Source organism: Zea mays, chromosome 8 (genome assembly GCF_902167145.1).
Source record: "Zea mays cultivar B73 chromosome 8, Zm-B73-REFERENCE-NAM-5.0, whole genome shotgun sequence".
NCBI classification, from domain to species: Eukaryota; Viridiplantae; Streptophyta; class Magnoliopsida; order Poales; family Poaceae; genus Zea; species Zea mays.
Window position 1 is genome coordinate 170,332,598 of NC_050103.1, and position 23,679 is coordinate 170,356,276.

Here is a 23,679-nt window from a genome sequence, read left to right on the forward strand (position 1 = left end):
AGGCTCAGGTGCATGCATTGGCGGTGAATGATTTGGATCAGACCCTGACTGAAGAAACTCTCAATCAGTTGGAGATGGAAGATGTCTTAGTCCAAGATCTTTGCCAGTTGTCTTTACACGCTCTAGCCGGTACTGAATCTGTTGATTCCATGCGCGTTCGTGCATTGGTGGGCAATCAAGTATTCCTTATTCTGATTGACTCGGGTAGCTCCCACAGTTTTGTCAATTATTCGTTTGTGAACCGCCTTCATTTACCTATACTGTTGACTACTCTCCAGTATATGCTGACCTTCCCAAGATACCTGATCTTACTCAAAGGGACCTGCAGCCTCAATGCATTCTCCAACGCCGACTGGTCAAGAAAGGTGGCGCGGCTATTGTACAAGTGCTGGTGCAATGGCAAGGACTTCCAGCTGATTCCGCTACATGGGAAGACTGGACGGTGATGCAAGCTCGTTTCCCTGATTCAAGCGCTTGGGGCCAAGCTTCCATTCCAGGAGGGGGTGATGTAACACCGGCGCCAACCATCACCGGAGTTACGGCATAAGTGTAATACGTGTTTCATTGTCGTTTACGTATTTTGTAATAAGGTTGGTCCACTGTCAGGCCGTAGGGCTTTCTGTTAAGACTTGTATAAGGTGAACCTCGTGGGGAGGGACAGACAGAAAAGAAAAATAGAAATACCTGCTCCACAAACTTGTGTTCCAAGTTGGTCGGAGGGTGAGCACCGCCGAGCACCCTCACGCCGCGGTTCTCACCGCCGTTGGCCACGGGCGTGTATCACACCTCTGTCCTGGGGGCTCGCACAGGCCTCCCGGCCAGCCTCTCTGATAGCGGCGAGACAGAGAGGAGGGAGAGTGGGGGGCGGCGGCTAGGGTTTTGCCGCCCACGCGGGGCCGAATCCGTTGCCCGTTCAGTATGATCAGACTGCCTGTTCATTCTTCAACAGACAAACGACATGATTTGTGTAAAATGTTTTCTTTTCACGATCAACAAATGAACAAATACCGTCTTGAACATGATCATCCGCTAGTGCCTATACACTTCGGTTTATTCTGAAGGAAACAGTAACAGAACTTTATACACCTTGTGTCGAGGGATGTAAATATAATATACACTTGAAAGAATGGACTCCGAGAACGAGAGAGTGCCGATGAATCACTTGTACTGAACTCTCATGCAGACTTGAGAGAGTTGAAAACTGAAGCGCCAAGCTGCCGCAACCGCATCAGGCTACCGTCCAGCCGCCTTCAGGAACTTGTCATATGGGCTAGCAGGTGGCAGCCTGAACGAACAGTCAGATTCGCTGGACGCTGAATCGCAGCGGCGCATGCGCCCCTTCCTTGTTGACTGTAACTCAGGCTCAGACAGCAGAGAAGACTGCAGCGCATGACAAGTGAGGAGAGTTATGCTAAGATCTTAACAGTATTTTCCTCATCGAGAAGAAAAGATATGAGATCTGAATGAAACACCATGGCTAGATATGCCTGCATACCTCATTCGTTTCAAGCCCATCCACACCGGCTGAACCATGTGAGTCAGTCCTCGAATGCTTCAAGCTCAAGAGGACAGACATCTTCTGTTGCTTCTCCATGACCAGGGCTTCGCACTGACTCTTCATCTGGTCGTACGGTACAGGGTTGGCGGGAACTGGAACGTTGGCAACTTGCCTTGCGGTCTCATGAACCTGCATGGCAAACAGCACCGCATGAAAACGTGATGGCACATGTTCTGAAGCTAACAGACATAGGTGTGGCCGTGTGGAGGTCAGTAGATAAGGTACATACAGATTCTATTAGTTGGTTGACAGTTAGAACATCTGACGAAGCCATGGAACCTGACGTTTTCCGGTCAGATTGAGACCCACTATGCTCAAAGATGATGTCGTCATCGTCTAGCTCAGAAGGAACAGTGTCCTGTGGACAGGAGATGAGCAGATAAAAAAGAACAGGTTACAACGGCAATTAGCATTGCAACACAAGATCGCCTACTCGTGAAGGATCAGTAGCTACCTCGTCAAAACATTCTTCATCCTTTTCTGCATACATTGAACAAGAGTGTGGCATCTCCATGAATAGTGGAGCACCAAGAGGAAACGAATCATCCAGGGAAAACTCTTGAAGAAGTTGCTCTTCTATCCCGTTAACCTTCTGAAGATCACAGGTAAAGACAATCGATTATCTATTATGTTCTTGTTTCTGTAGCAATAAATAAATAAAAACACTAAGGAAAGCTAAACCCACACCTCTGGTAAATTTTCGAACTTCTCCCTGAAGTGGCACATCACGGTTTCTATTAACTCTGTGTCAGGCTTGTTGATGGCTGAAAGAAAAGCCAGTGCATCACTTTCATCTTCCTCGGAACCATAAACCATCTCGCTGTTAGATGACTCTGCAGAGGTATTAACAAGCTGGCAGTCATCCATCAAGCGAAGATGAGGATCAACCTGCAAAATCAACAAAAGAGTAAGTGCAACTCGAACATTACTAGATATAAACTGCATTCACAGAAAGTTGCGAACAATGCTACAACGGCTAGAAAGTAAACATGGGAATCGACAAACCATTTTCTCTGGTGCTGCGGCTTTCACAAGAGGAATTATCTGGTGGAGATCAGCAATTTTTGCTGAAAAGATGAGCATCGCTGATGCCATCGTATACAGACACCTTCTACGAGATGGCTTCAAATCACCTTTATTTACAGTGAAAAGGGTAAGATGAAATCAGCAGTAAACTTAACTGCAATAGATATAACATTTGATATGGTGAAGTAAAATAAGAGAACAGCAGGTTATAAGTTCTTGGATCATCATTTACTAGTTAAATGCCAGTGCATTGCTACGATTTCTATATATTATATATGTAGACTTTGTTTAAATGAGATAGTTATTTACACACGATCTAAACTCATATGTTCTCATATCGCGCCAAAGTGAGACAACCGGGACCGGGAAGGGTCAGCACAAGCATCGGCAGTCGACACGTCTCCGGATCGAGCCAAACTAATGCTGAGCTAGGTGTGCGCCCGTGTCATCACTGTTGGCATGGCGGATGCGGCGGTGCGCCTCACATGGATCTAAACGCGCGCCGACACATCTAGGGTCGTATCGCGTCGATCCAGGTTTTGTCTCGTGGTGCACCTAGGGTTTTGTACTAGAGACGTCTGGCAACGATGTGCCGAGAAGAGACACGGCCCAACCTAACACAATTAAAAGTGGGTTCGTGTCGGTCCGGCCTGAGAACTGTGTCGTGTTTAGGCCACCTTTTCGGCCCGACACGATTATATTTTAAAATTTTGAAATGATTAGCGTATGTATATTTATATTATCCATCTTTTTTAACACAAAGTATGTTAGACACAGTGGTTAAGACGCATGGCTTTGAGTCTTGCATCTTGGGTTTGAGTCATCCTAGCGTCCCTTTTTTATTAATTCCACGCAGATGTGCATGGGAGTGCTCCACGCGCAGATTAATTCCACGTGGCTAGCCAGGTGCTAGGCGCGAGCGTGAGGGGCATTTGACGCACGAAGGGAGATTCCCACTTAAATATAGTAGAGACTTATGCTTTTTTCTCAAATACATAGGAGAGCTTTGTATCATCGTATTAAGACATCATTTACTTGTATAAAAGTGGAAATATGAACAAAGCAAGCAACAGTTAAGGAACATACTTTCAGGGCTAAGAGAGTTTCTCCTGAGAGAGAACGCCAACTGGAAACAACGAATACGTGTCACATGACTGGAGCTCTGCAAGAAAAAATCATCAGTTACACAGGTCTAAAGAACATGGTGATATCGCAGTATCCAATTAGCCTGGGAATCTATCAGGGTACTTCATGTTTTCTACATAACGACATATGCAAAAGTGTCTATGCAATAAATAAATTCCTAATGAAATAAAGAACGACTCTGCTATGTAATTATTTAAGAGCCTTTCTTGAGAAACAGTAGCATCCAAGCTAACAAATCTTAGTTACATAGGCTTGACATCATTACAAGAAACAAGAACAAAGTGTTGTTTTTTTTTGGGGGTGGGGGGGGGGGGCTAGAACAAAAAACTTATTATAACAAAGGTAGCATAAAAAAAACCCGAGGTGTGCTATTTGATATAGGTTTGTGGTTTGCCTCGGCTATGGGATAGCAATAATAACGTATATTAAACCTTGACTTACTTTTGGTTTTGAACATAATAAAGCAATGCTGTAGACAAGGCCCATTGCTTCAAAATTTGCAGGTAAGTTGTCATCCAGAGATGCTTGACTCCAAATAGATGAAAGAAGGAGAACAATCTGGTGGTCGTTCAACTTCATGAACTTTAAGTTCTGAATGGATGGACGAAATTAAGATGAAAAATCAGTTGGGCACTTAAAACCCACAAAGCAAGAGAAGAAGGTAGTATACTGTATACATATGGCAGCTGGATTTCATACTTCATCATTAAAAGCTGTACGATAATGCTCATTTAGACATGGCCCCCCTGAATACTTCCTTTTATCTGGTTCTGTCTGTGTGTATCCATTCTCAGGATCCACTATAGCTTCTGATTTGTTGTTTTCTTGCAAGGATTCTTGGATCTTGTTTTTGGTCCGTGTTTCATTGATTATGGCCTCAGAAGAGAAAGCTGAGAGAACCAACAAATGCAAGTTATGTGAATCATCACCCTTCATTGGGATAGGAAAGCTGATGTCCGACCATGGACACGCCATTGAAGGTGCTACAATGGTAGATAGAACACGATGTGAACCAATCCTTGTCTTATTGTCTGAGTGCAACATTGCTAAGAGAAGCTGGTGAAATAAAGCTTCAGGAAATGCCTGAGATATGCACAAGGAACATCTGGTTAATATTTTTAAAGCGGAAAATTACTTCTCATGAAGTAGTTGGCATGCTAGGCACTTGCCTTCTGATGGTATGATGACTTGTAGACAGATGCTGCTATTTGTGATGTGCGATAAACAGATGAAATTGTTGTTCTTGCGATGGTAGCAGTATGAGAGAGATTCTCAAGCATTACCCCAACCATATCAAGAATAGGACCAACATCCCCAACCTATGAAGTGATTTGGACAACATAAATATCACAATGTCGAGAGCAAGGTTTAGTTAGTAACAATAAACCAAAATAATATGACAACCTTTTCTGTCAACTGCACTAGGCACTCCTCCAAGGCCACATAAAGTGCACTGTACCACTTGTCACAATCAGCATTTGCATTAGATGCTTCAATAGCAAAATGCATACATTTGCGCAAGTGCTTTATTAAGTCACTGATAGCACTTGCTATCGTCACTGATGCCTTCAACTTTGCATGCCTTGCAAGATGTGAAGCAACTTTTACAATATTGATTTGCTTGACAGAATTCTTGGCAATACTTTTATGGTCTATGTGCTTTATAGTGAAAGATAACAACAAATGACCATGTTGCCCTGGCAATATGAGGGGGCGGATGATGTTAATAGAGTATTTCAACATGTTTGCTGTTGAAGCCTAGCAATTGAAAGGAGTAATGAAATGGGGGAAATGTGAAAAAGAAATTACATGGGTGAAAATTGCTGCACCTGATTTGTCCATCAGTTTCTGCATTTCTTGCAGAACGGAAAGGGCAATCCCACTTTCAGGAGACCAATAGTCGTGGCTGTCAAAAAGGCGGAAAAGAGGGTCAAGAATACGCCGCACAGTTGTGGCCTCCTTTGCAATATTAGCCATATTTCGCAAGCAAACCCTTGCCCAGTATGCTGGATTTTCAGATGCAGACCTGCTGACACATTAAACCATTATGCGAGTGAAGAAAAATGTACAGTGCTCTAGAAATGGAGCCATTAGTCCATTACACTGGCAGTAGGGCTCACATTGTATCAGATGCCACTTTGGCACTATTTTGTCCAGACACTGGTAACACAGCCAAGTTCCCATTAATGACCAAATCATCATCATCTTGAAATCTGACTACCTCTTTTATTGAGAGTGTTTGATTAGCCTCGTAACAGCTTATGATCACTGAGACAACCTGTGTTCAAGAATAATTCAGAATTTAGGAAAAGCGCTCCTAGTCTCTGCAATGCTACTTGAATTTATAGTCGATAAAGTATTGTTTCTCAGAACTCATCGATTAAAATTAGTTCTGTACTACTTTCTATATTAACTAGTCTAGATGTATAATTTTCAGAATTATAGTACAGTGTAAATCCGCTCATTCATATTTCAGATGACTGGACCAATCATATACAAAATGCAGATAAGAAAACTCAAAAACATCCACTAGAAGTTATCCAGCCATCTTGTACCAATATAAAAAGCATAAAAACTTCATCAAGTTCGTTTAAGTACAGAAGAGATAACCATGAAAGAAATTAATTATGCACCTAGTAACAATATAAAAGTAACAAAGACTTACTTCATCAAGTTCCATTGAAATGTGTGAGTGGTCGCCCATGTATTGGACCTGATTACAAGAGATGGCATGGTTAGATAGTACACACAAGGCAAAAAGAATATTAGGCACAAAGCATATTGGGTAATTTAGACAGGAAGAAGAATATTGACATGAATAAATATAAGATGGGCTGTCAATGGAACAAAATAAAATCAATGTTTTCCTTTTATCCAACTTGATTATGCTAGATTACTTTGATGATATGGTATGCTAGTTGAAAAGGAGCCTGCAATAAAAAGCAACAAGGAAAACTAAATCTTAGAGACTTAATGTAATATACATACTGGACCAACAAATCTTCAAATCATATCAATGTAGTTGATGCAATATATCTGCAATGAAGACCTTATACCATTTGAAGGAACAATTTTGGAAAAATAAAATGTCTTACCATAGAAGCAAGAGCCTGAAGAGCTGCAGATCGAAGACGGAGCCCTTCATCATCTTCTCTTAATTCGTGACCAATTTTGCAAAGTTTTGGTATGAGGCCTTCCAAATTAAACATATGTGTGCTATCAACCTACGAAACATATCAAATTAAATTAAATATATGGGAACATCTACTAGTAAACGTAAATTGTTGCAAGTAATGTAAACAACCTGGCCATTCAGGAAGTCAACAAGCATAAGACAACCCAGAACTTGTAGATCATCATGCGCTTTCATATCAAGAAGAGTGCGAATGGTGCTTAATGAGCTTGTGGCTAGCAATGGCCTAAGTTAGGAATAATATGATAAGTACAGAAGCAAGGAATGGTTATGGATGCATCATTGGCAGAACAGAACTTTAACACTTACCTGAGCTCCTTGCATGAACATAGAATTTTCCTATAGATGCATGGCACAACTTTGGCCAACGTAAAATTCTCATGCCTTAGATCTTTATAGAATCTCTGTTCAAGATACTCTGTGATCTGCAGAAACGAGGTGCAAGTGTGAGTGTCTGACCATAAATCCTGGTTTCACCAAGCTCATTCTTTCATTTCCTGACATATTAGCAATTTAACATTAAGCACAGAACAAATGTGTCAGCTTTTCCATTGTGGCGATTATTCAGTTCACTCAAGATCATTTTTGGGGTTTTTTCAGTTGTGCTTGCACTGTTGCATTTTATTGTTCACTGCCTTGAGTTCAGTCCTAACTACTGGGAACATCTGCAATGATTGAGTGATTCCATTCTAAGAAAAAAGAGGAGGATGTTGGGTGTGTTACCTTTGGTATGCGTGTTGGATTTCTCGAGACATAATCACAGAGTTTCCCGATCCTTCTATCATTTGGCTCTCCATCCTACAACATCAAAACTTCAATTGTCATCCAATTCCCTCAAAGTTTGATCACACCCTCAATTGCAGAAATACATCTAAGATCGAGAAAATGGTGGAAATGATAAAAAGCATTGCAGCATTTGACATACCGGTTGCAGCTGGTAGATATCTGCTATGATCTTCTTGTACCGCTTGACAGGCTGCCGAGAGCGCGCCCGCAGAGATGGGCAGAAGTAGCAAAGGCTGCTGCAGGCGGGCAGAACCCGCCGGGACATTACCCCCATTTCCCTAGTCTTCTTTGATTCGATGAGCAACCAAAGGAGGAGCTGAGCAGGTCGTCTTCTTCCTCAAGCACTCGCCAAACAGGTGAAAGGAACGAGCTGACCAAGCCTCCTTGTTGTCACTCTCTTGTAGCCGCAAAGATCGATCCTTTTTTTTTAATACAGTTGTGATCAAACAACACAAGCCAACAAATTCACGGCAGAACTCGCCCTGTTTTAGGATGGGCACACTGAACTAAAACTCTCCGATCCAACTGAGCTCAGGGAGCAGAAACTTTAGCAGCGGCGATTTACTGACCAACCGCTTTCCAGCACAGCATTTCGGATCCAGACCAAACCAAACCAAACCAAACCAAACCAGAAAAATTCCCCTCACGTCGGTTTGACTTTTTGACCGAATCTACTTCAACGCGGGACGAAGACAACCGATTGCCCGATCAGTTGAAGCTCCTGCGAAAGATCACGGCTTTCTTAGCGCCGAGACGCAGATCACGCCGCCGAACGAGGAAAGAAGCGGCGACAAGCAACTCGGGCGAGGACGACGGATCCACCCACCTGGAGTAGGCCGGAGGCGACGCGATCGCCCCCGCACTGGGACGGCTCAGCTCAAGCGCTCGTCGACTCAGCCCAGCCCACCGGACCCCGGACGCCGCCGTGCCGCGCGGGTGCGGGTGCCGACGGCGAGGAGCGGGGGCAGAGGGGGGCGGGGGACAGGGGGGGCAGGGTGGTTTAATGCACGGCACCGCAACGGTCGCCTCACCGCAGTCGCTGTTAATTCACCGGCCCGGCTTGCTGGAGCCCTGGAGGGAGGCTGGAGCGCTGCTGGTGCTGCTGGATACTCGTAGCCGGCGTGCGGCGCAACGCGTGGGCGTTTTTTCCCCACTGCGCGTGGGAGCTGGGAGGGAAGAATATTTTTTGGGGGATAGAAATCTGAGGTGCTGACAGATGGGCCTCGTCGAACGCACAAGACTCAAGGCTGGCTGGCTGCCAGCTCGGGCGCTCGGCGCTGCCTCGGCCGGCCGCCTGCACCTGCACTCCTGCAGCCTGCAAAGCTGTGTCGCGCGATCCGAGCCCGAAGCACGGGAGAAGCAGCCGCACTGGAAAGACGGGAACGGAAAGGAACATGTGTCTCGCTCGCATTCCATACGGTTGAGAGGTGGGCGACACCACCTGTGCCTGTCCTGCCCTTTCCGGTCGTGCCCTCCAGCCGGTGGCGAGTGGCGACCGAGTCCGTCCTCTGTCCTCGTCGTGGCGTGCTTGCCTCTCTCTCTGGTGGCCTGTTGGGTGTTGGTGGTTGGTGATTAGCCAGCGAGATTCTTGTTCGGCAGGCGATGTTTGAGTACTGCGATTAGCTGGAGTCGTTTCAGCCTTGCCAAATCTAACTGAGATTAGTTGAGTATTCTAATGTGTTAATGGTAGCTAGCTTCTCGATGGTTTTCACTGCTCACGACGACAGCTGAAGAACAACTGTCAGTCTGTCACTCTCGCTTTGAGAAGTATATGTGGTACAATATACTCCTACGGAAAGAAAGCTATTGCTCGGCGCCTGGACCTGGACACTCGGCAGGGAGACAGTTGCCAAAGCTTGCGTGTCTTTTGATGCGCCGAGAGGCAGCAGGAGCAGCAGTAGAAAAGAGATGTTCCACACAGCACATCGCACGCAGACAGGACTCGCTGCATGGTTGGGGGCAGGGCCATAGATTCACCCATCCCCATGCAGCGAGGGCAACTTTGCTTGCTTGGACCATGCCCCCATGGAGGACAACACAGATGCGATGCCAACAGCGCAATAATATATGCCGGGAGAATCTCTGCCCTGCCCTGCCCTGCCCTGCGTGCGGCCCTGCCTGAAACCATGCATGGATCGCACTACTACTAGCTTTGTTTGTAGAATGTTGGACACGGCAAAGGTGAGATGTGTGCTAGCTGTTGCCTTGTTGCTTGACCTGTACTGAAAACGTGGCTCTCGCAGCAGTTTTCTTCTAGACATGTATACTGGTCGGTCAGTAGAAGAGGTGTTAGGGTGAGCAACCATGCACAACGCATCCTGCAGTACATTACATGGGTGGTGAGAGGTGAACGTAGACAGGAACGATCGGAATGAGAGGGCAAATGGGTATCGGGCGCACAGAGTGCCTCTGTGGATTTGTCAGTGGATTAATTGGGCCTCTGTGGGGCTTGTTCACCGTTCAATTTTAAAAAGGGAGACAGAACTATGAAGTTACTGGGAATGCTAATTTTGGTCGATGAACTGTGCATACCCTGATGGCGGACTATCCGCCAATCACTTCTGTGCTTTTTACACACTCTTATTTGAAATACAGTAAATAGATTTCTATTACGGACTATCTGCATTTTCGACGTGTTTAGTTTGTGGAGTCAGATGTATCATGAGTTCATCTCATAAATTTTAGTGAAATCAACTCATTTCTTATGTATATATACTAATTATTAGCTTATGAGCAATGAGATGGTAATGGATCAACTCATTTTATTTCACAAACAAAAAAAGTGAGAAGAAGATGAATCACTTTATTCCTCAAACCAAACACACCCTTTGCGTTATGAACTATCTATGAGTTTGCAAATTCCTAAAAAGTGCAATAACAGCCCCTTAGGCTGTCTCCAACAACGACCGGTAAATGGTCATGTACCTTAAATTTAGCGGACAACTACCTCCTCTATGGGTCCAGTAACGCACGCTAAAACGTTCAGTAAATTTAGAGCATGTCCCCGTACACGATAAAGCTAGCGGATCTCGGGCATCCGCTAAATGACACCTTTTTCTACTCCGCGCGCTGGGGCTGAAGCTTCCTGCTGGTGCTCGCAAAGCTCTCATCTATGGCGCCGGGGCTGAAGCTCTCGAGCAAGCAGGAGGGACTGTGGAAAGCTGGCCAAGGTCGCAGCGACGGGGAAGCGGCAGCCGCAAGGAAGGAGGGCGAGGTGTACATCGGGTGCTCTGTCGCAGATCTAGCTCGTCCCCGACCAACTGAAAGGGAAATGTGCCCTTGGACCATTTCTAAGTATTTTGGTGATTGAGTGCAAACACAAGTGCTCAAATGTGAATCTATGCCCATGGGTGAACAAAGTGCAAATCACAATTAAAGGTATGTTTCTAAGCCTTAGTACATTAGTTTTGTGTACTAATATACTTGTCTAAGTATTAGAAACAGAGAGAAGAAGAAAAGAGAAGAGATGGAGAAAGACTTGGCTGTGTATAGCCAAGACTCAGCTCGGTCTGGCACACCGGACTGTCCGGTGGTGCACCGGACAGTGTCCGGTGCGCCAGACTGACTCGGCGTGAAAAGGCTGCTCTCGGGAATTCGCCGACGGCGTACGGCTAAAATTCACCGGACTGTCCGGTGTGCACCGGACTGTCCGGTGAGCCAACGGTCGGCCGAGCCAACGGTCGGCCGCGGGATCTGCGCGCGACACGTGGCCGGGCCAACGGTCGGAAGGGGGCACCGGACTGTCCGGTGTGCACCAGACTGTCCGGTGCGCCAACGGCTCCCAGATCTGCAACGGTCAGCAACGGTCGGCTGTGCCGTTTATGGAAAGAAATCGGGCACCGGACAGTGTCCGGTGTGCACCGGACTGTCCGGTGCACCCGACAACAGAAGGCAGGGATGGCCTTCCAGATTTGTTCTCAACGGCTCCTAGCTGCCTTGAGGCTATAAAAGGGACCCCTAGGCGCATGGAGGAGCACACCAAGCATTCCTGCAACATCCATAAGCACCAAGACATCGATTCCACGCATTTGGTTCATTGTGATAGCATCTAGAGCTCTTGTTGAGTTGTGAACTCATTGAGTTGTGTTGCGAGCTCTTGTTGCGATTTGTGTGCGTGTTGTTGCTCTGATTTTGAGTCTTGTGTGCGTTGTTAGTCCCTTCCTTACTCCGTATTTCTTTGTGAATCTTAAGTGTAAGGGCGAGAGGCTCCAAGTTGTGGAGATTCCTCGCAAACGGGATATTGAAAGGCAAAGCAAAACACCGTGGTATTCAAGTTGGTCTTTGGACCACTTGAGAGGGGTTGATTGCAACCCTCGTCCATTGGGACGCCACAACGTGGAGTAGGCAAGCGTTGGTCTTGGCCGAACCACGGGATAAACCACTGTGTCATCTCTGTGTTTGATCTCTTGTGGTATTATGTTTTGTTGTGACTCCTCTCTAGCCACTTGGCAATTATTACGCTTAACAAGTTTTTGTGGCTATAAGTTTAAGTTTTCACAGGATCACCTATTCACCCCCCCCCCCCCCCCCTCTAGGTGCTCTCAATTGGTATCGGAGCAGTTCTCTTCAAGAAAGGGACTAACCGCCCGAAGAGATGGATCCTAAGGGGAAGGGAATCGTGATCAACGACAAGGAAAAGGAGTCCTTCGTCAACGAGCCAAAAGATGACAAATCCAACGACTCTGGCTCGGGCCACAGACGTAAAGATGGGAAGAAGAAGAAGACAAGACGTATCAAGGAGATCGTCTACTACGACAGCGACGAGTCTACTTCTTCTCACAAGGACGACGACTACGACAAACAAAAGACGGTTAACTCAAACTTTTCTTTTGATTATTCGCGCATTCCGCACAGCTCAAATGCTCATTTGCTCCCCATTCCACTTGGCAAGCCTCCTCACTTTGATGGAGAGGACTACGGATTTTGGAGTCACAAAATGCGTACACACCTATTTTCTCTCCATCCAAGTATTTGGGAGATTGTGGAAAGTGGAATGAAATTTGATAGCTCGGATAGTCCTTCGTTTATTAATGAACAGATCCATAAAAATGCACAAGCTACTACTGTGTTGCTAGCCTCTTTGTGCAGGGACGAGTATCACAAGGTGAGCGGCTTGGACAATGCCAAGCAGATTTGGGACACCCTCAAGATCTCTCATGAGGGGAATGATGTCACATTACTCACCAAGATGGAGTTGGTGGAGGGCGAGCTCGGACGATTCGCGATGATAAGGGGTGAGGAGCCGACGCAAACATACAACCGGCTCAAGATCCTTATCAACAAAATAAGGAGCTACGGAAGCACGCGATGGACGGATCATGACATCGTCCGCCTAATGCTAAGGTCATTTACCGTTCTTGATCCTCATCTCGTGAACAATATTCGTGAGAATCCCAGGTACACGAAGATGACGCCCGAGGAGGTACTCGGAAAATTCGTTAGCGGGTGAATGATGATCAAGGAGGCAAGATACGTGGACGACGCCTTGAATGGTCCGATCAACGAGCCGCAACCCCTTGCTCTCAAGGCAACGAGGAGCAAGGAGGCGCTACCGAGCAAGGTGGTGCAAGTTGAGGCGGTCGGGCTCAATAATGAGGAGATGGCCCTCATCATTAAGCGCTTCAAGACGGCGCTTAAAGGTCGCAAGGGACAGCCAAGCAAGACCAAGACAAAGGAGAAGCGCTCGTGCTTTAAATGTGGTAAGATTGGTCATTTCATTGCTAACTGTCCCGATAATGAAAGTGACCAGGAAAAGGGGAACAAAAGGGAGAAGAAGAAGCATTACAAGAAGGCCAAGGGCGAGGCACATATAGGAAAGGAGTGGGATTCGGATTGCTCCTCCACCGACTCCGACAATGAAGGACTCGCCGCCACCGCCTTCAACAAGTCATCTCTCTTCCCCAACGAGCGTCACACATGCCTTATGGCAAGGGAGAAGAAGGTGAGTACTCGAGACTCCACTTATGCTTCCTCTAGTGATAATGAGTCTAGTGATGATGATGACATAGACTATTCATGCTTATTCAAAGGCTTAAATAGATCTAAGATAGATAAAATCAATGAATTGATTGATGCCTTGAATGAAAAGGATAGGCTTTTAGAAAAGCAAGAGGATTTGTTGTATGATGAACATGATAAGTTTGTAGAGGCACAAAAATCCTATGCTTTAGAAGTTAATAGAAATGAAGTGCTTTCTAGTGAATTATCTTCTTGTCATAAAACCATTTCTACTTTAGAAGGTGTCAACAATGATTTAAATGCTAAACTAAAAGTAGCAAATAAATCTAATTCTTGTGTAGAACATGTTGTAATTTGTACTAGGTGTAAAGATTTTGACATTGATGCTTGTAGTGAACACCTAGTCTCAATTTCTAATTTGAATGATGAAGTGGCTAGTCTTAATGCCCAACTTAAGACTAGCAAAAGCGAATTTGATAAATTAAAATTTGCAAGGGATGCCTATACAATTGGTAGACATCCCTCAATTAAGGATGGACTTGGCTACAAAAGGGAAGCCAAGAACTTGACAAGCCATAAGGCTTCCATCTCCGCCAAGGAGAAAGGGAAGGCCCCTATGGCTACTAGTGCTAAAAAGAATCATGCCTTTTTGTATCATGATAGGAGACAAACTAGAAATGCTTATAGGAGTTATAATGCTGACGATGATTTTTCTCATGCTATGTTTGCTTCTAGTTCTTCACATGTGCATGTTGGTAGAAGGAATGTTGTTCATAATATGCCTAGGAAAAATGTTGCTAATATTCCTAGGAAAGTTAATGAGCCTTCTACAATATATCATGCTTTGAATGCTTCCTTTGCAATTTGTAGAAAGGATAGAAAGGTGATTGCTAGGAAGTTAGGGGCAAAATGCAAGGGTGATAAAACTTGCATTTGGGTCCCTAAGACAATTGTGACTAACCTTGTAGGACCCAACAAGAGTTGGGTACCTAAGTCCCAAGCCTAAATTTGCCTTGCAGGTTTATGCATCCGGGGGTTCAAGCTGGATTATCGACAGCGGATGCACAAACCATATGACGGGGGAGAAGAAGATGTTCACCTCCTACGTCAAGAATAAGGATTCCCAAGATTCAATTATATTCGGTGACGGGAATCAAGGCAAGGTAAAAGGGCTAGGTAAAATTGCAATATCCAATGAGCATTCTATCTCTAATGTGTTTCTAGTGGAGAGTCTTGGATATAACTTGCTATCTGTTAGTCAATTATGTCATATGGGGTATAACTGTCTATTTACAAATATAGATGTGTCTGTCTTTAGAAGATGTGATGGTTCACTAGCTTTTACGGGTGTATTAGACGGCAAGCTTTACCTAGTTGATTTTGCAAAAGAAGAGGCCGGTCTAGATGCATGCTTAATGGCTAAGACTTGCATGGGCTGGCTGTGGCATCGCCGCTTAGCACATGTGGGGATGAAGAACCTCCACAAACTTCTAAAGGGAGAACATGTGATAGGTCTAACCAATGTTCAATTCGAAAAAGATAGACCTTGTGCAGCTTGTCAAGCAGGTAAACAAGTGGGAGGAGCACATCACAGCAAGAATGTGATGACCACTTCAAGACCCCTGGAGCTGCTGCATATGGACCTCTTCGGACCCGTCGCCTATCTGAGCATAGGAGGAAGTAAGTATGGTTTAGTTATGGTTGATGACTTTTCCCGCTTCACTTGGGTGTTCTTTTTGCAGGATAAGTCTGAAACCCAAGGGACCCTCAAGCGCTTCCTCAGGAGAGCTCAAAATGAGTTTGAGCTCAAGGTGAAGAAGATAAGGAGCGACAACGGGTCCGAGTTCAAGAACCTTCAAGTGGAGGAGTTTCTTGAGGAGGAAGGGATCAAGCACGAGTTCTCCGCTCCCTACACACCACAGCAAAATGGTGTGGTAGAGAGGAAGAACAGGACGCTAATCGATATGGCGAGAACAATGCTTGGAGAATTCAAGACCCCCGAGTGTTTCTGGTCGGAAGCCGTGAACACGGCTTGCCACGCCATCAACAGGGTCTACCTTCATCGCCTCCTCAAGAAGACTTCGTATGAGCTACTAACTGGTAACAAACCCAATGTATCGTACTTTCGTGTATTTGGGAGTAAATGCTACATCTTAGTGAAGAAGGGTAGGAACTCTAAATTTGCTCCCAAAGCTGTAGAAGGGTTTTTATTAGGTTATGACTCAAATACAAAGGCGTATAGAGTCTTCAACAAATCATCGGGTTTGGTTGAAGTCTCTAGCGACGTTGTATTTGATGAGACTAATGGCTCTCCAAGAGAGCAAATTGTTGATTGTGATGATGTAGATGAAGAAGATGTTCCGACGGCCGCTATACGAACCATGGCGATTGGGGAAGTGCGACCACAGGAACAATTGGAGCAAGATCAACCTTCTTCCTCAACAATGGTGCATCCCCCAACTCAAGGCGATGAACAGGTCCATCAAAAGGAGGCGTATGATCAAGGGGGAGCACAAGATAATCATGTGTTGGAGGAAGAGGCGCAACCGGCACCTCCAACCCAAGTTCGAGCGATGATTCAAAGGGATCATCCTGTCGACCAAATTCTGGGTGACATTAGCAAGGGAGTAACTACTCGATCTCGATTAGTTAATTTTTGTGAGCATTACTCCTTTGTCTCTTCTATTGAGCCTTTCAGGGTAGAGGAGGCCTTGCTAGATCCGGACTGGGTGTTGGCCATGCAGGAGGAGCTCAACAACTTCAAGCGCAATGAAGTTTGGACACTGGTGCCTCGTCCCAGGCAAAATGTTGTGGGAACCAAGTGGGTGTTCCGCAACAAACAGGACGAGCACGGGATGGTGACGAGGAACAAGGCTCGACTTGTGGCAAAAGGCTATGCCCAAGTCGCAGGTTTGGACTTTGAGGAGACATTTGCTCCTGTGGCTAGGCTAGAATCAATTCGTATTCTGCTAGCATATGCCGCTCACCATTCTTTCAGGTTGTTCCAAATGGATGTGAAGAGCGCTTTCCTTAACGGGCCAATCAAGGAGGAGGTGTACGTGGAGCAACCCCCTGGCTTCGAGGATGAACGGTACCCCGACCACGTGTGTAAGCTCTCTAAGGCGCTCTATGGACTTAAGCAAGCCCCAAGAGCATGGTATGAATGCCTTAGAGATTTCTTAATTGCTAATGCTTTCAAGGTTGGGAAAGCCGATCCAACTCTTTTCACTAAGACATGTGATGGTGATTTGTTTGTGTGCCAAATTTATGTCGATGACATAATATTTGGTTCTACTAATAAAAAGTCTTGTGAAGAGTTTAGCAGGGTGATGTCGCAGAAATTCGAGATGTCAATGATGGGCGAGTTGAACTACTTCCTTGGGTTCCAAGTGAAGCAACTCAAGGACGGCACCTTCATCTCTCAAACGAAGTACACGCAAGATCTGCTGAAGCGGTTTGGGATGAAGGACGCCAAGCCCGCAAAGACTCCGATGGGAACCGACGGACACACCGACCTCAACAAAGGAGGTAAGTCCGTTAATCAAAAAGCATACCGGTCAATGATAGGGTCATTACTTTACTTATGTGCTAGTAGACCGGATATTATGCTCAGCGTATGCATGTGTGCTAGATTTCAATCCGATCCTAGGGAGTGTCACTTAGTGGCGGTGAAGCGAATTCTTAGATATTTAGTTGCTACGCCTTGCTTCGGGCTCTGGTATCCAAAGGGGTCTACCTTTGACTTGATTGGATATTCAGACTCCGATTATGCTGGATGTAAGGTCGATAGGAAGAGTACATCGGGGACGTGCCAATTCTTAGGAAGGTCCCTGGTGTCATGGAACTCTAAGAAACAAACCTTCGTTGCCCTATCCACCGCTGAGGCCGAGTATGTTGCCGCAGGACAGTGTTGCGCGCAACTACTTTGGATGAGGCAAACCCTCAGGGACTTTGGCTACAATCTGAGCAAAGTCCCACTCCTATGTGATAATGAGAGTGCTATCCGCATGGCGGAGAATCCTGTTGAGCACAGCCGCACAAAGCACATATACATCCGGCATCACTTTCTGAGAGACCACCACCAAAAGGGGGATATCGAAGTGTTTCATGTTAGCACCGAGAACCAGCTAGCCGATATCTTTACCAAGCCTCTAGATGAGAAGACCTTTTGCAGGCTGCGTAGTGAGCTAAATGTCTTAGATTCGCGGAACCTGGATTGAACTGTAGCATACATGTGTTTATGCCTTTGATCATGTTCATTCTGCATTTTGTTGCTTATTGTGGTGCTCAAGTTGTACAAACACTCCCTGGACCTCACAAGTCCGTTGCAAAGTGATGCTCATGTTTAGGGGGAGATGTGTTACAACTTGATCCTTTGAGACTAACCATATGCTTGAGTTTGCTTGATTTAGTCTCGAAGGAGACTTGAAAGGGAAAAGGTGGACTTGGACCATGAAAGACTTCCACTGCACTCCGATGAGAGGGTAACTTATTCCAAGTTCATCTCATGAACTCTTATTGCCATTTGCTCTTAATTGATGACTTTGGTGAGGCAATGGGGTTAAAGGGCCAAAATTGATCCCGTTTTGGTGCTTGATGCCAAAGGGGGAGAAAATAAAGGCCAAAGCAATAAATGGATCAGCTACCACTTGAGAGATTTGAAAATAGGAGAGTAAAGCTTTTGGTTTGTCAAAACTCTTTCATATCTTTTGTGTCAAAAGTTGGCTTCTTGTGGGGAGAAGTAGTGATTATGGGAAAGAGGGGGAGTTTTTGAAATCTTTGATCAATCTCTTATGAAATGACTCTCTTTATGCTTCAACATGTGTGTTTGACTTAGAGATAGAGATTTGAGTTTGATTTGCAAAAACAAACCAAGTGGTGGCAAAGGATGATCCATATATGCCAAAAACGAATCAAAATAAATTTGAAGTTTATTTGAAGTGATTTTGCACTTGTTCTAGTTGCTTTATGTTGTGTTGGCATAAATCACCAAAAAGGGGGAGATTGAAAGGGAAATGTGCCCTTGGGCCATTTCTAAGTATTTTGGTGATTGAGTGCAAACACAAGTGCTCAAATGTGAATCTATGCCCATGGGTGAACAAAGTGCAAATCACAATTAAAGGTATGTTTCTAAGCCTTAGTACATTGGTTTTGTGTACTAATATACTTGTCTAAGTATTAGAAACAGAGAGAAGAAGAAAAGAGAAGAGATGGAGAAAGACTTGGCTGTGTACAGCCAAGACTCAGCTCGGTCTGGCACACCGGACTGTCCGGTGGTGCACCGGACAGTGTCCGGTGCGCCAGGCTGACTCGGCGTGAAAAGGCTGCTCTCGGGAATTCGCCGACGGCGTACGACTAAAATTCACCGGACTGTCCGGTGTGCACCGGACTGTCCGGTGAGCCAACGGTCGGCCGAGCCAACGGTCGGCCGCGGGATCTGCGCGCGACACGTGGCCGGGCCAACGGTCGGAAGGGGGCACCGGACTGTCCGGTGTGCACCGGACTGTCCGGTGCGCCAACGGCTCCCAGATCTGCAACGGTCAGCAACGGTCGGCTGTGCCGTTTATGGAAAGAAATCGGGCACCGGACAGTGTCCGGTGTGCACCGGACTGTCCGGTGCACCCGACGACAGAAGGCAGGGATGGCCTTCCAGATTTGTTCTCAACGGCTCCTAGCTGCCTTGGGGCTATAAAAGGGACCCCTAGGCGCATGGAGGAGCACACCAAGCATTCCTGCAACATCCCTAAGCACCAAGACATCGATTCCACGCATTTGGTTCGTTGTGATAGCATCTAGAGCTCTTGTTGAGTTGTGAACTCATTGAGTTGTGTTGCGAGCTCTTGTTGCGATTTGTGTGCGTGTTGTTGCTCTGATTTTGAGTCTTGTGTGCGTTGTTAGTCCCTTCCTTACTCCGTATTTCTTTGTGAATCTTAAGTGTAAGGGCGAGAGGCTCCAAGTTGTGGAGATTCCTCGCAAACGGGATATTGAAAGGCAAAGCAAAACACCGTGGTATTCAAGTTGGTCTTTGGACCACTTGAGAGGGGTTGATTGCAACCCTCGTCCATTGGGACGCCACAACGTGGAGTAGGCAAGCGTTGGTCTTGGCCGAACCACGGGATAAACCACTGTGTCATCTCTGTGTTTGATCTCTTGTGGTATTGTGTTTTGTTGTGACTCCTCTCTAGCCACTTGGCAATTATTGCGCTTAACAAGTTTTTGTGGCTATAAGTTTAAGTTTTCACAGGATCACCTATTCACCCCCCCTCTAGGTGCTCTCACCAACTCCATTGGCCCTCCGTCACAGTTCTAACTCGTCGGTGTTTGACACGAAGCCGGCGGTGGAGGATATCGCGAGCACAGCCAGGCACCAACGACCAACTCCATCGGCCCTTCGTCCAGCCGCCAATCGCCATTACTGTGTAGGGACATTCGAACGATCATTTTCCATGTCCAATACGGAGAAATGTAAACTACAAAGCTTGGTTAATGAGTTGGTAAAAATAAGTATGAGTAATTTAGGCTACATAATTAAGAATGCAATATGTACCGTATTTTATTTTTGAGACCTACAAACAATATGTTTCTTTGTGTCGAATACGGAAAAATATAGAATACAAAATCTGGTATCACTGTTCATATAGAGAACATAATTTAGAGTATACTGCTGGAGAAGGAGAAGATATAGAGGATGAAATCTTTTAGAGTGTGTTGTAAAGAACAGAGAATATTCTTTTAGGAATGAAATTTAGAGAGTATTGCTGGAGACAACCTTAACCCCTTTCCTCTAAAAATAGAGAGCGGTGCCTAGCCATTTGGGGTAAACGAGAACCTTAGTGATATGTGTTGTCTAAGTGTTGTGCTTAATTAGCCTTGTCTCTCTACTCATTATTATTATATATTAATATATTAAAGCCGGTTCAAAACTGCAAAGATAAGGCTATCCACGTCGCCTTTATATTTTTAACCGTCCGATCATTTACGAACGGCTACACGAACTCTCTCTGCATTTCCACGTACTCTGTCAAACGATACGCCGCGATGCTTCCAGACAAGCGCCATCCCCTTCCTCGCCCCACACGCCGTCGTGTTGGCCGCGCCTCTCTTCAACCTTTTCTTGAGCATTGGCGAGAGCCCTTCACATGGTGCGGCGCTGGCATCGTTGTTGGCGACCTCTGCGCGGTCGGATCTGCAAAGGTTGCAGCTAGCGCGCCTACAGTACGTCAACATGGTGCGGCATCTCTTTTTGCAGATCCCCAACTTGCTACGCCGCCGGCCGCCGCATCGGAACTCCTTGCACCGCTTGCCTTTCTTCTCCCATTCAACCGGCAAGCGTTCCCTGGCTCAATAACGCAACTGGGGGATGTCTGTCGCTATCTCCATATAGGAAACGACAGGTACGCGTACACCCTTCCTTCTCTTCATTTCCTTCTATGCGAAACCAACACTCAAACCCTAACCTAAGCTATTTGGGTATTTGCATTTGCCGCAGGTGCGACAGATTTAGATTTTCAGGTGATGCGTGGTCGGGATCGCCGGATCAATCAAAATAAGTGTGAAATTTGAGAGGCCGTGGAACTTCCAGATCGAGTAGTATCCATCCAGATCGATATCCCAGAAGACCAAGCCTGGCCATGAAACGCATGCTACCCCGATCTCTTCTTCACCTTTTCTTATCCGCAGGTACCAACAAAAAAAGTGACCCTTTTGACGACGTATTGCGTGGGCAAGGCATGACAGTGCGACAAGAGAGAAACTAACAAAGAGCTCTGTTCGTTCTGCTGATTGCTTATGATTCGGTAATTACCTCTACACCATGTCCTTTTCGATCGATAATGAACAAAGTATATATAGGTGCACGAACGTGCTAGATCCTAGATTACTTTTAGCTAGGTCCCAAGCAGCCGAAAATGTGTGCATGCTTTCAGATAAGCAATGTCTCTGTCTATTGCACGATTTTTTCGGGCTTGTTGAATCGCCCCCGCCCCTAAAAATAATTATAAGGAAATGAAGCCTGACATTCTTGCTCAGACTCGCAGTGGCGGTAGCTGGGAGAGCTTGGGACTGGCCAGACACGACCAACTCACCACTGTAATAAGACGACTTTTATACATAGCTGACAGTACGCAACCTCAGTTCAGGCGCAAGGTTAGTCTGATGATCTGCCTTCATTTTGAATCTCGATTTTGCTGCTTCATGCATGTATCATTTGCGTCATCGATCATGTGCTTTTTTTCTAAGATCTGTCATTCGTTTTGCACGCACATCATTTTCCTTTGAGTTACCTTTACAAAGATGACGGACTTCAGCAAGCGTCTGCATATGCAATTCCTTTTCTTGCCTATCCATCGATTTACTCATAGATTTTATTTTCTTCTTAGCTCGATCAAATACTTACATGTTCGTTTTTTGTTTCTAGCCATTGGGTTGGAATTAGATGATGGATCGCACATAACATACATAGCACTCTTTTTTAGCATACCACCTCATGCTTAACGCATTTCTTATATATATACACAGGTTAACTTTCCAGGTAACTCAAACCGACACAGCTTAAGATAAAGTTGGCCTCCATATTAATTGCTACTTACATATTATCATCATCTTTTTCCCCAAAAAATCTTACTAGAATACTAAGACCATTTTTACACAGCAACCACATAAAGTTGGACCCAACATCAACAATGATTTTACAAACTCTCTTGAATCACCTCCAAAAGGTTCTTATTATACATCTCCAATAGAATTATCTAAAATTAAAATTATGTTCGTTTCTTACAGGTTGAAACAACAACTTTTGAAGACTGGCCATGAATATCTAGATAGTACTACACCATCTACATAGTTTGTAATCAATATAATTTGCATATTATTCTTCGCACACCTTTATAACCATAGCACAACAGGACAATAGCTCATCGACTCTTTAACAACAACTGATGTTCACCTTTTTCTGCACAGGTAATTGTTTTGCATGTCTATGACGAGCATCGTCACTTTTGGACCACGAATCTTTTTTGTGTACTGAAACCTTTTCAGTTCTTTATATGTTTAAGCTATCTCTGGCTCTTGAATTACCCTAGAATCTGGTTAACCTTGTCTTTGCTCTTATATACTTATTTACTCTCTAATATACATATAATCATCATACATTTACATTATACTATGCTGCGCTAAACGGATTGGCACGCGCGCATGGGCGCGCGCTATACACTAGTATATGTTTGATAGAGAACACATCCAAGCGTGTGAGAGCAATTTCTAGTGTGTTGTAGTGAGAGGTTGCATTGATCGACACTATATTATGGTCGAGTTGCAAGTTAGCGGTATATGTTATGTTTGTAGGCTGCTGCCTCTTAAATGGTTGTAACACCAAAATATTATGTTGGAATGTATGAAAATTCTCCAAATGTTTTGAATTAAAACTATTACTACCTTTTAAGTTAATTTTCTAAAACAAATAGATGATAATATTAAATCTTGGATAGTTCAAATTTAGGCTTGAATTTTCAAACTGGCCTACAACTTTAGCTTATAAGATGGCTTGTTGTTACAGCATACAGTTCCCGTGTAAGTTTATGATAAATAACTTTAGCTTATAAGATGGGTTGTTATTACATAAATTAAGATATTAGTTTAACTTAATTTAAATATAAACAATCCGAGTTGAACCGAGCTACTCTGGAATCCTGGATCAAAATGAACGTGCTAGTAAGCTACTAGCTTTTAGTCATGCCCTAATTAAGAAGTAACAGTCAAATCACTTCGCCCTTTCGCCTAGAGACCTACACCACTCCTCATTTGACGATGCACACGTGTAGGAAGATCTGCATCGACTATACTGTACCGGTTATATCGGTTTCAGCCGGTACTGATTTATATTAGAATCGATGTCGGTTGATACCGATCGATCGATGCTTGATAACATGTTAAACGATTCGACCAGTACCAATCCAAATCACTTGATAATGACGGATTTTAACGACGTTATAATTTAATTGGTGTACATGTACAT

At 45.0% G+C, this 23,679-nt stretch overlaps 2 protein-coding genes across 5 annotated transcripts; one reads left to right on the forward strand and one right to left on the reverse strand.

Moving 5' to 3' along the window:
* Positions 1–962: 962 nt before the first annotated feature.
* Positions 963–9,118, reverse strand: LOC100279714 (uncharacterized). 4 transcript variants are annotated; one of them, XM_035961421.1, is made up of 20 exons: positions 8,536–9,118; positions 7,849–8,430; positions 7,647–7,721; positions 7,233–7,348; positions 7,035–7,149; positions 6,826–6,954; positions 6,396–6,443; positions 5,851–6,008; positions 5,560–5,756; positions 5,135–5,427; positions 4,900–5,049; positions 4,430–4,813; positions 4,172–4,321; positions 3,671–3,746; positions 2,564–2,691; positions 2,246–2,446; positions 2,013–2,150; positions 1,788–1,916; positions 1,496–1,687; positions 963–1,380 (listed from the first exon to the last, which is right to left on the reverse strand). In XM_035961421.1, the coding sequence occupies exons 2-20, from the start codon at positions 7,981–7,983 to the stop codon at positions 1,234–1,236; spliced, it is 2,961 nt and encodes a 986-aa protein (XP_035817314.1). In that variant the 5' UTR covers positions 7,984–8,430; positions 8,536–9,118; the 3' UTR covers positions 963–1,233. The 4 variants fall into 4 exon arrangements, with proteins under 4 accessions (XP_035817314.1, XP_035817315.1, XP_035817313.1 ...); XM_035961422.1 differs by having other exon boundaries at positions 2,013–2,147; positions 5,560–5,759; positions 8,536–9,076; XM_035961420.1 differs by having other exon boundaries at positions 5,560–5,759; positions 8,536–9,076.
* An 11,561-nt stretch (positions 9,119–20,679) lies between these two features.
* LOC100275633 (uncharacterized) lies at positions 20,680–22,806 on the forward strand. The gene is made up of 2 exons (NM_001149680.1): positions 20,680–21,061; positions 21,157–22,806. Exons 1-2 carry the CDS (start codon positions 20,706–20,708, stop codon positions 21,215–21,217), a joined length of 417 nt encoding a protein of 138 aa, NP_001143152.1. The 5' UTR covers positions 20,680–20,705; the 3' UTR covers positions 21,218–22,806.
* Positions 22,807–23,679: the final 873 nt, after the last annotated feature.

Bases quoted from the DNA above. Each gene is read 5' to 3' on its own strand.
- LOC100279714 (XM_035961420.1), bottom strand. From the start codon at position 7,983: ATGGGGGTAATGTCCCGGCGGGTTCTGCCCGCCTGCAGCAGCCTTTGC. The intron at 4,814-4,899 runs GCAAGTGCCTAG...TGCATATCTCAG, and splicing joins AGTCATCATACCATCAGAAG to GCATTTCCTGAAGCTTTATT. The intron at 2,151-2,245 runs GTGTGGGTTTAG...TGTGATCTTCAG, and splicing joins AGTTCGAAAATTTACCAGAG to AAGGTTAACGGGATAGAAGA.
- LOC100275633 (NM_001149680.1), top strand. From the start codon at position 20,706: ATGCTTCCAGACAAGCGCCATCCCCTTCCTCGCCCCACACGCCGTCGT. The intron at 21,062-21,156 runs GTACGCGTACAC...CATTTGCCGCAG, and splicing joins CTCCATATAGGAAACGACAG to GTGCGACAGATTTAGATTTT.